Source organism: Microcaecilia unicolor, unplaced genomic scaffold (assembly GCF_901765095.1).
Source record: "Microcaecilia unicolor unplaced genomic scaffold, aMicUni1.1, whole genome shotgun sequence".
Taxonomy (NCBI): Eukaryota; Metazoa; Chordata; class Amphibia; order Gymnophiona; family Siphonopidae; genus Microcaecilia; species Microcaecilia unicolor.
The window spans coordinates 19,058-31,440 of NW_021962936.1; the positions used below are offsets into that span (position 1 = coordinate 19,058).

At 43.5% G+C, this 12,383-nt stretch overlaps 1 protein-coding gene across 1 annotated transcript in view; it reads left to right on the top strand.

Annotated features, from left to right (window-relative positions):
• The first annotated feature begins 2,741 nt into the window (after positions 1-2,741).
• Positions 2,742-12,383, top strand: part of LOC115458681 (X-ray repair cross-complementing protein 5-like) — a 106,502-nt gene continuing 96,860 nt past the window's right edge. The window contains 3 exon segments of the mRNA XM_030188509.1: positions 2,742-2,756; positions 3,165-3,255; positions 10,923-11,035. Coding sequence (XP_030044369.1) covers positions 3,180-3,255; positions 10,923-11,035 — 189 coding nt within the window. The 5' untranslated portion in view covers positions 2,742-2,756; positions 3,165-3,179.

Consider the following 12,383-nt stretch of genomic DNA (forward strand, 5'->3'; position numbering starts at 1 on the left):
TAGTTAACCCCTAATTGCCTGCAGGGCTAACAGGCTATCTATAATTCTATCTTCTGTCACTGCCCCCCTGATGGAGAACCCAAAAAATAAAAAACCAAGGTTAAGTAAAGGAAGTGATAGTAGCAGTAGCCGACCCTTTCAAGAGACATGGACCGAGATGTATGGCATTATAGAAAAAAATGGCAGATCATTTTGCGTTCTATGTACTGAAACGGTAGTAAGCAGAACGTGGAATATAAATAGACATTTTGAAACTAATCATTCCCAGCTCTTGAAAAAAAGTGAGGATGAAAGGAAGGAATACATTTCCAGGCAGCTACACTTTTATAAGAGCCAATCTAATTCCATCCTTACATTTGTAAAAGGTTCTACAAATTTAACATCTGCAAGTTTGAGCATTGCTCACTCCATAGCTCAGCATGGAAAAGCACTCAGTGAGGGAGGATTTATTAAAGAAACTCTCCTAAGATGTGCACCAGTTCTATTTCACGATATGCAGAATAAAGATGCAATTATTAAGAGAATATCTGAGTTACCAGGAAATTTGGAGTGCCTGGATCCGATTACCAGACACTTTTAGCACCCTGAAAAATATAGCAATGGCTTTACTCACAATTTTTCCCTCTACGTACTTTTGTGAAACCTTATTCTCAGCGTTAAATAATATCAAAACCAACAAAAGAAACAGATTGAAAGATGACGTTAGTAGCGCTTGCTTGGGCTTGAAGTGTACAAAATACCAACCTTCAATTGAAGATTTAGCCAATGAAATTCAGCAACAAAAAAGTCACTAATAGGCAGATTAGTTAAAGAATTCCCCCTCCCCCTCACTTATCTTAGTTCACGGCACCCCACACAAGTTAAATAATATCAAGACCAACAAAAGAATCCAACTGACAGATGAACAAAGAAGTCACTAAGCAGGTAAGTTAAATAATTAGGTTTTGGTTTATTAAATACAGTTATATATTACAATTATACATTTTTGTTATTTAAACTATAAATATCGCGAAATTATGGTTTTTTTTCTCGAAGTGACACACCACCCGAGTTATGCTCGGTTTTTTGGTGAATTTTGACACACCAAGCTCAAAAGGTTGCCCATCACTGGTCTAGACTGTAAATCTTAGCAGGAGGAAATCCAGAAAGAAAACATTGCGAGGCTGGTACTAAGAACGGCTAAGGGGGAGCCCTTGACACAGCCTTTTAGGGCAAAACATGCATGTCGGGCATTGTTGAACCCCTGGTCTGACCGTTCAGTGCAAGTTAAGTATTGCTTATAAGTAACTTAGAGATTAAAAAGTAAAATGAACAGTTAAATAAGTAAATGAAGAAACAGTTTAATAAAATATTATCGCCAGTGAGGATTCGGGTGCTATTGAATGTCCAATAAAAGAGTGAAGTTGGTCATGTGCACTGCTGAGGCGATAAAAAACATAAAAAAACATATGAATGATTTCTATATGATATATGGTTAAGGTGGAGGTTAAAACTATATATGAGCCTTGATAGGGGAGTAGACTGTAAATCTGTCATGAGCAGATACAAGGTTAGAATAATTAAGTATTTAGAGGGGATATGAAGTTCTTTCCAGGTTAGTAGAAAGCCCATGCCGCTGCTGCCCAAACAGAAGAGGCAGATCCAATAGATAAACACCTTCTCTGTACCTTTTCTAATTCCACTATAAATTTGGAACTTTGTAAGTCTAAGTGCTTTGAAATGCGGTGACCAGAACTGCACACAGTATTCGAGGTGTGGTCGCACCAAGGAGCGATTAAAAAAAAAGCATTATAACATTATTCCATTCCTTTCCTAATAATAAAGTTCATATTTATTTATTTGTAGCATTTGTATCCCACATTTTCCCACCAATTTGCAGGCTCAATGTGGCTTACATTTGCCTTAATGGTGATTGCCATTTCCGGGTAGCAGAGTTACAAATGGTATTGCGTTAAGGTGCTTACATACATGGTAGCAAACATGGAGCATAACATATATGGAATAGATCATGGTATATATATATATATATATATATATATATATATAACATGTGCATACATACATGGTAAAGTAGAGAAAAATTGTGGTAGTGCATGAAGGCTCCTGAGTAGTAGATTGGTTAGTAACATGCAGGTCGTCGACTAAATAGAGTCCCTATTCCGCATAAGGTTTAAGTGAATTGCTTAATCATTAATATCATAGAGGTTAATTAGTCATGTGTTAAGAGTTCGGTTTTGTGTAGATCGTGTATAGTTTCGTTATGATACGCGCATAAACTTGAATGCAATCGAAAGCCTATTGCAAACTGCGGCTCTGAATGAGACGGGCGCTGTCTCTCTCCTTTAGCATTTCCAAAGCTAAATCCTGCACCCTTCCTCCAGGCAGCTCCTGGCTAACCCCAACACAAGGACGTCAGTGAGGTCAAAGCCGGCCCGATATATCAATGTTTCCAAACGCGATGAAGCAAAAACATACAATAACCAACAACCCCAGCCCGCAGTACAACATCTCTCCCCCCCTCCCCCTCCTGTCCTAAACTCGTCTTTCCCGCTAAAGATAGCCAGCGGCAGCACGTGACACAAGATACCTGCAGCGACCAACCCCCGGAGCCGTCTCTCTGCCGCGTCCCACCCTAATCTGACGCTATTCCTGTTTCCGGGCGGGACGGACGCGGAAGAGAGAAACAAACAGGGAAGACCCTAAATTTAGTCGCAGGTAGTTTGGGTGACGGGCTGTTTTTTAGTGGAAAAGACAAGGTGGGACGAGGGACAGATGCCTGACCGGGGGAGGGCGTGGCGCACGGACTTGCGGACACTTGCACCTTCTTGTTGCATGCGTGTGAAGAGGAGCTGTGGACGTGCGAGGGCAACCTAATACGCGTGACTTTGGTATTTTTGCAGTGTTTGAGGGTGTGGTAATTGCTGTAATCTGGGTAGTCAGCTTGTATGGATGTGGGAAGGTTATGGCAGCACCATTTTCTCTAGGCTCTTCTGGTCGACTTGTTTTCATGCTTCTGAACTTGTGTGATATTGTTTTGGTTTCCTATGGTGCTGTATTCTCTTTACCTATTTTGTGAAAAGAAAAGGTTTGTGCAAAATGTGAAACTATGGAGAAAAATTTAACCTGTTTTGTGTAATGTTTTGGCTGTTCACTTTTTACTTTAGGAAACAAAAACAACCATGGCAGACTGGAAGTCTTTTAACCCAGATGAGGATGAAGAAGAGGAGGAGGAGGAAGAAGGGGCTGAAACTGGAGGTATAACTAGGACAGAGGGGTGTGATCTTGGGTAGAGGACGGAAAGGTACCTTAAACAATTTGAGTGATTTAACAAAGTTTGATCACATTGTCTTTGTATGTTATCTCATATTGTAGGGATGTAGCTTATGGTGGCCCCATATGGCTCAGCCCAGCATAGTAATAGAAATGTAGGTGGTGGAGGGCTATAGGAAAGTTTTAAAGGAATACTTGGAGTTTAATATTGAATCAGGGCCTTCACTCAACACGGTGTAGGATGCCATGAAGGTGGTGACCAGAGGTTATTTTTTGCAATAACTAGTAAGCGCTCGCGTAAAGCTCAGGTAGCGAGATGTATGGAGAGAATTCACGTCTTGGAGGAGCAGCATAAGGCTAATCTCAGATTTTGCATGAGCTGCGCGAGCAGAGATTACAGTTAGATTCCATCTATTCGGATCAACTTAGTCATATGCAAGCGAAATATCAGGTCGGTTCGTATGAATTTGCCAACAAAGCGGGTCGACTCCTTGTAGTGCGATTATGTAGGCAAAAAGTAGAGCGTATGGTTACTCAGGTAAAGGATGGTAAGGGGGGTGCGTTGCGTACTTCCGAGCTTATCCATTGGCCTTTTGGGGACTTTTATCAAGCCTTGTATGCACAGGAGATTAATCCTTCTTTGGAGACAATAGAAGAGTATTTGGCAGACAGCGATCTCTCTACCTTGACATGTCAGCAGCAGGCCCTGTTGGACAAACCGGTTACCCCATTAGAGATACAGGAAGCCGTTCATAGTCTCCCTTCTTATAAGTCTCCGGGGTTAGATGGGTTTCCTAACGAGTTTTATAAGAAATTTGCCATGGAGCTGCCACCGCTCCTTGCGGATGTATTCAACCAGGTGGGTGCAGGGGAGTCTTTGCCACTGTCTATGAGGGATGTGTGGATAGCGGTGCTGCCCAAACCAGATAAGGATCACACGGAATGTGGCTCATATCAGCCTGTTTCGGTTTTGAGTGCAGATGTTAAAATACTAGCAAAGTCTTGGCGAATCCTTTGGCCCCGCTGCTCCCGGTACTTATACACCCTGATCAGGTGGGATTTGTGTCATATAGAAAGGCAATGGATAATATCATACGGGTGTTGGACCTCATGCATTTGGCTAAAAGGGCCCAGGGGCCTCTGTGTCTCCTTGGATTGGATGCGGAAAAAGCCTTCGACAGAGTTCATTGGCCCTTTATGTACAAGGTCCTGGAGGCTTTTGGGTTTGGGGTACAGTTCCGGGTATGAATACAAGCATTTTATGACTCCCCTAGAGCGTGTGTGAGGGTCAGTGGGAGTAACTCGGAGATGTTTGCTTTGTATAGAGGAACTCGCCAGGGATGTCCTTTGTCTCCTTTTATTATTTGCTATGGTGATGGAGCCTTTTGCCTCTAGGGTGCGAATGAATCCAATCATCTCGGGAGTTAATATTGCGGGCAGGGCGCAAAACTGTCTCTTTTCGCTGATGATGTTTTGTTGTTTGTAACCCGGCCCTTGACCACGTTTCCTTGCCTTCTAAATGTTATAGAGGAGTATGCGGCAGTATCCGGGTTCAAAGTGAATATGACAAAGTCGGAGGCATTAAACGTTGCTCTTCCTGTGGAATTAGAGGATTCTTTGAAGTCTTCTTTCCCATTTCGCTGGGCTAAAAAGGGAATTCGTTATTTGGGGGTGAATGTGACCTCAAATCTTTCTGAGCTTTTCTCAGCTAACTGTAAGGGTTTGGCTAGAGTTATTGCAACAGATCTGGGGAAGTGGGGGGACATGGCTGTTTCTTGGTTTGGTAGGATAGCCATTGTTAAGATGAATGTTTTGCCGCGTCTGCTATACTTATTCCAAGTCCTTCCTGTGATGATGCCCAGGTGATTTATTGCCGCTCTACAGGATCGCATTGTGCTTTTCGTCTGGGCAGGGAAGCGCCCGCAGTTGTCGCGTTCTCTTCTTTATCAAGAGGGAAGGGAGGGATGGGAGTCCCTAACCTTATATGGTATTATAGAGCAGCGCAAGGGAAGGCAGCTGTTGAATGGTATCAGGACTATCCAGATAGGCAATGGGTGCATCTGGAGCAGCATTCATTGGGCCAGAGGCCGTTGGGGGCGCTTATGTGGCTTCCAAGGTTGCATAGATCGCTGGGGGAGGGATTGTGCTCATCCATATCTGTTACACTTCACTACGGGGATAGCCTTTTTCCAAATAAAAGATGTCCTATCCCGTTTGTCGCCTATAGCGTTTAATCCTTTGTTTTTGCCTGGTGACACAAGAGGAGTATTCACGAGATGGTATGGGGAGGGCTTGCGAACTTGGGGTCAAATGTTCGAGGCGGATGTGTTGTTGTCCTTTTCTGCCTTGACAAAGAGGTACCCAGTGGTGGGGAAGGATGAATTCGCGTATCGCCAGCTGTCTCATTTTCTCAGGACGGCGGCAATAAATGTGGTAATGGGAAGGGAAAAGTTAGGTTTGGAAGAGATCTGTGAAAAGCGCACTTCATCTAGAGGTCTGATTGGCTGTTTATATAAATGTAGTAGCGCACAGGCTCCACTTTATACACTTCACAGGTTGGCAGAGGGAGCTGGGTATGGCCTTGGGAGATGCAGGATGGGAGAGGATAGAGCGGGCGGTGGCGAAGGTGTCATCTCATGTACCCTTTAAAGAGAATGCAGTGAAAGTGCTGTATAGATGGTACCTTACTCCTTAACGCCTCCAGCGTATATATCCAGACTCCTCAGGCTTGTGTTGGAGGCGGTGTGGTAATAGGGGAACAATGGGGCATGTGTGGTGGCATTGTGTAAAAGTCAGAGCGTTCTGGAAATCAATACATAGTAGGCTGCAGAGCTGGCTGGGGTGCACAGTTAATTGGGCCCCCGAGATCTTTCTCTTTTCTGTAAAGGCAGGGGGGTCTAACACCTGCTCATCAGGCACTGTTGAGGCATGCACTGTGTGCAGCAAGGGTGGTCATAGCCTGTTACTGGAAACGGGCTGTGGTTCCTCCATAGAGATAGCTCTATAAATTGAAGTATGTCTGTGAAATTGAGAGACTCTTAGCAGAGCGCAGACAACAGCAGAGTAAATGGTATTCTGTTTGGAAGCCTTTTCTTCTAAGTGCTCAGAGTGTGTAGTGAGAGTTGTGACAGTGGTGAATGGAAGGATGTGTTAAGTGACCTCCCTAGGGTATGGCTGGGGGGAGGGATGGGGGGAGATGGGTGGGTGTTGAGGGGGGGGGGGGGGAAGTATTTTCCAGTTAAAAACTTTAAAAAAAAATTATGAAGTTCCTTATGTTTCTTAGCGGGACATTGAAATGTGGAAAAGAGGTGCCTAAGTTGCATGTAAATGCCTGTTTCAATTCAGCAATTATGTATTATACGTACTGCTACATGAGCTTTCTGTTATGTTTTAATGGATAATAAAGACTTCATGAAATAAAAAGTAAAAAAAAAGAAAGGAGAGGGATGGAAGGAAGGAAGGAAATGTTGAAGAGAGCTGAGAAGGAAGAGGAAAAAAAAAGATGGTGAGATGATGAATACAGAGGGTGGACAATGTGTTCCTGCAGTGTACAGTGGTTTCAGATGGAGAAACAGATTAGGAAGGGAGAGTACCAAGAAGAGAAAGTGTACTGGATCCATAAGTAGTAACTGGGAGAAAAATAAATGTAAAGAAAAAAAAAAGATATAGCAGAATTAGAAAAGGTTCAAAGAAGAGTGACCAAAATTATAAAGGGGATGGAACTCCTCTCATATAATAGGCTAAAGAGGTTAGGGCTCTTCTTCTTGGAAAAGAGACAGCTGAGGGAAGATATGATTGAGGTCTACACCACTCAGGATTTTGTAGAACGAGTAGAAGTGAATCAATTTTTTACTCTTTCAAAAACCGAGGACACTCAATGAAGTTATATGGAAATACTTTTAAAACAAATAGGAGGAACTATTTTTTCACTCAAAGAATAGTTAAGCTCTGGAACTCGCTGCCAGAGGATGTAGTAACAGCAGTTAGCATTTCTGGGTTTAAAACGGGTTTGGACAAGTTCCTGAAGGAAAAGCCTCGCCTCACCCTATGCTTGGAATAAACTTCCTGAGCCCTTGCGCCAAGCCCCCTCCCTACCCATCTTCAAATCCTTGCTCAAAGCACACCTCTTCAGTGTTGCCTTCGGCACAGGGCTGTGCCAACACGGTAAGCGAGGTAAGCACGGCAGGAGGGCGCCGTCCTCTGGGGGGGGGTGCCCCGCCGCACCATGCTTATCTCGCCCTTCTGCTCCCATGTCCCAACTGCCCGCCCTCTTCTCCCCCCCAACAAGATCCCTTTTAAATTTACCTCCGGCAGCGAAGGCGCAGCATCAGTGAAGGAGGCGGCGTTCCCGACATCTCTACTAGTCTTCCCTTCACTCAGTGTTCCGCCTTCTTCTGACGTCAAGGAAATGACGTCAGAAGAAGGCGGGACATTGAGCGAAGGGAAGACTAGTATAGACGGGAGCGCCACCTCCTTCACTGACGCTGCGCCTTCGCTGCCGGACGGAGGTAAATTTAAAAGGGATCTTGGGGGGGGGGGAGAAGAGGGCGGGCAGGCAGTTGGGACATGGGAGCGGGAGGGCAGGGGAGAGAGGAGCGTGGATGGGAGGGCAGCGATCATTTTCACGGGGGGGAGGGGGTGCGCGGGCCAACTGTTCGTCTGCTGGGGGCGCCAACTGATCTGCAGGGGGGCGCCACAGACCCTTGGCACGGCCCTGCTTCGGCACCTAACCTTTATACCTATTCAGGAAATCTAGACTGCCCCTATTTGACTGACTGTACATTTGTCCTTTAGATTGTAAGCTCCTTGAACAAGGACTGTCCTTCTATGTTAAACTGTACAGCGCTGCGTAACCCTAGAAGCGCTTTAGAAATGTTTAGTAGTAGTTGTAGTACTTATTGAGACAGCTATGGAGAAGCCACTGCTTGCCCTGGAATTGGTAGCGTGGAATGTTACTCTATATGGGTTTCTGCCAGATACTTGTGACCTGGATTGGCCGCTATTGGAAACAGGATACTGGGCTAGATGGACCATTGATTTGATCCAGTATGGTTATTCTTATGTTTTAGGCTATTGCTCCTTGAGTCGCAGTTTGGCTTGGGACCCCATGGGATGGGGGCCCAGGGCAGTTGCCCAGGTTGCGCCATTGTAATGCCAACCATGCTTGAAATCTTTTTTTTAAATCACTACACACTCATTTTGTTTTGATTTCATTTTATTAATATTTGCTCATCTTCTACAATACTAGGCAGATCATAATCAGCTATTCACAAATATAATTAATACATCTAAAATGTAACTAAATAGTTATATATATATATAGTATATTTTTTTGTTACATTTGTACCCCGTGCTTTCCCACTCATGGCAGGCTCAATGCGGCTTACATGGGGCAGTGGAGTGTTAAGTGACTTGCCCAGAGTCACAAGGAGCTGCCTGTGCCTGAAGTGGGAATCGAACTCAGTTCCCCAGGACCAAAGTCCACCACCCTAACCACTAGACCACTCCTCCACTCCTATTTTAGCTTCTGATTGTTTTGTCTCGCATCACATCACTCAAACAATATAAATTCACAAAATGATATGGCAAGACCGAAAATATAAAGTTCTCTGCTTATGAAACCTCGTATAATCTTCTACACAAAGCTCAAGATAAAGAGAATTCCTAATCCTGGGAACTACTTCAATAGAGAGAGCATGTGATCTTGTCATTTCTATAGCAAAGAAACAAATAATTGACAAGATCACATGCTTTTTTAGGATTTGGAACAACCAGCAACTCTTGTTGGCTGGAATACAAGGATTGTGTTTCTGATGTCTAGAGTCCAAGTTTGACTATGGAAAGAAATGTAACATCCTAAAGGGCAAATGTAGGCATTTGAACTCTGCCAGTCACTGGCAATCAATGTAAACTCACTAAATTAGACATTATATACCTCAAAAATATAAGCTGTTCTCAGCAACCTCAATTGCCAGGCCAGCAGGATGGAGATGCATATGAACGGCTGTCTGGGAGAAAAACTTGAGTTTGAAACTGTAAAAGTTGCTCTTCCCTGCACCCTGGACTCAGCGATGTGTGTCGCCTTCTTTCCTCCCCCCCCCCCCCCCCCCCACCTGAGTTGCAAGGGGGACCTCCTGTCTCTCAAATAGGATTCCCTTTCAAGTTCTTCTCTAAGCTGGTGCTCTAAGGAGAACCCTTGGCCCATGGTGTTGGTAAGAGTCATTAATGTGGCCCACATTGAAAAAAATAAAGCCTGCCCACCCCTGTCTTAAAACTATGCACAGTCCCAGTCAGAACCTAACTGTTCTTTTCCTAATGTTTAGAAAAACAGCAAAGTTGCTTTGACAGAAAAAAAAACTTACACCTTAAAACGTTTTTTGGCTTAATAAAAGTGTCTAGTCCTTTCATCTCAATACTCTCCACTTCTCCCAACTACTCATAGCACCCCAGACGTTAAACTCTCCATATCTGACAACCTAAAAATACTTGGAGTAACGATTGATAACCATTTATCATTCGAAAACCATGCTACATTCATCACAAAAAAAAAAAGTTTAATATGATGTGGATTTTGAAACAAGTGAAATCATACCTTTCCCTGGACACCTTTCGGAACCTAGTACAATCCACAGTACTCATGCACACAGATTACTGCAACAGTGTTTTCATAGGATGTAAGGCCCTAATCCTGAAGAAACTTCAGACTACCCAAAACACGGCAGCCAGACTTATCTTTGGCAAGTCAAGATTCGATAGCGCAACACCTCTTCGAGAGAAGCTTCATTGGCTCCCCATCAGAGAAAGAATACATTTAAAGTCCACACTCTGATTCATAAGATCATATATGAAGAATCCCCTAACTACATGAATAACCTCATCGACTTCCCAACCAGAAATAGATCATCCTCTTCTCGTATTTACCTCAATTTACACCTTCTCAACTGCAAAGGTATTAAATACAAGACCTCCTATGCATCTAGTTTCTCTTTTTTGAGCAGCCAGCTTTGGAGCGCTCTGCCAAGATCCATCTGAACAATGAACGACCATCTACCATTCAGAAAAATGTTGAAGACCCATCTCTTCAAGAAACCTTACCCTAATGACCCAACTTAACTTTTTAAGCCCATCCACATGATTCCTGCCACAATGATTATTATACCTTTGACCATGTCTCACAATCTCCTTATGCTCATTCCTCAATCTCTTCCTCTCCATCCTTCCTACTCCTTACCCCTCCCAATCTCTTCTCCTTTTGCTCATCCTATCTTTGTTTACCTCTCCATGCTTAATTTACATATGCTCAAAACCCTGCTACTACTATGTTTACTACAACTTGTAACATTCTCCTTCAAGACTTTGTAATTCTATTTACTATGTAAGCCGCATTGAACCTGCTATGTGTGGGAAAGCGCGGGGTGCAAATGTAATTAATAATAATAATATTCTTACCACTGAAATACATTGGCTTCTTTTAAAGAAAAACAGGGGAAGAGGGTATGGAGTATTAAAACTTGAAATGAGTTTAGCCTTGCTCTGCCATTGATGAGTCAGTCCTTTCAAGAACTGGACATGTGTTTTCTGAAACTGTAAAACATCATGGGCTTTTTGAATGACAGATTCTGAGGGCATCATATTATTGCTCTGTTTTTCAGGGGACTATCGATTCTCTGGCCGGGACAGTTTGATTTTCTTAGTTGATGCCTCCAAAGCTATGTTTGAAAACCTAAATGAGGATGGGAACACTTGTTTTGACATAACCATTCAGGTAAGGCAAGACATGTATCAGCTCAGTACTGTAACCTGGAAGGTTCTTGCTGAAGCAGAAATGCACCTTTATGTGTGTGTGTTTTTCTTTTTTAACTTTAGATGTTGAGGTTTTGGGTTTTTTTGTTGTTTTTTTTAATTCTCCCAAATTACATCATAACGTTTCACAACACCCCCCTCCCTACACACTGGAAGTGAAAACCTGGCAAGCTTGGGAAGGAGCATAGTTAGCAATGTTTTTTTGCATATGTCTCGAAGTTCAACGTGAATTACATCAAAGAGAACTGAAACAATAGTCAGGAATTAAAATAAAAATATCAGTCAAAAAACATTAGTAATCAAACTTTAAAAATAAGCTTTATTGAACAAAAATTATTTTATTTTTATTAGGATTTATTTACCGCCTTTTTGAAGGAATTCACTCAAGGCAGTGTACAGCAAGAATAAGTCAAACATAAGCAATAGGATATGTCTCCAATTACAGCCCACAGGGGAAAAGATAGGACCACTGTTGTAGTTGGCGACTCAATCAGGCATGTAGATAGCTGGGAGGCTGGTGGACATGAGGATCGCCTGGTGACTTGCCTGCCTGGTGCGAAGGTGACGGACCTTACGCGGCACCTAGACAAGATTTTAGATAGTGCTGGGGAGGAGCCGGCTGTCTTGGTACACGTGGGTAACGACGACGTAGGAAAATGTGGGAGAGAGGTTCTGGAAGCTAAATTTAGGCTTTTAGGAAGGAAGCTCAAATCCAGATCCTCTAGGGTAGCATTTTCTGAAATACTACCTGTTCCACATGCAGGGCCCAAGCGACAGGCAGAGATCCAGAGTCTCAACGCGTGGATGAGACGATGGTATGGGGAGGAGGATTTTGGATTTGTCAGGAACTGGTCCAAGAAAACAAGAAGGCAGATGATCCGCAAAATCCAATGTGGAAGCAAACAAAAGAGCAAATCGCTAGGTGGTATTAATCAGACTTTATTGGAGAAATAATCGCCCGACACAGACTGTGTTTCGCCCCTGACGCAGCCCTTGTGGGCGAAACACAGTCTGTGTCGGGCGATTATTTCTCCAATAAAGTCTGATTAATACCACCTAGCGATCTGCTCTTTTGTTTGTGAGGAACTGGTCAGCATTCTGGGGAAGGGAGAGCCTATTCCGATCTGATGGGCTTCACCTTAACCAGGGTGGGACCAGGCTGCTGGCGTCATTTATTAAAAAGGAAATAGAGCAGCTTTTAAACTAGAAACGGGGGGAAGGCCGACAGTCGCTCAAAAGCGCATGGTTCGGGAGAAGGTATCTTTTGAGGATATCACCCAGATAGGGAAAAAAGGGTTACTTGTGAGTAA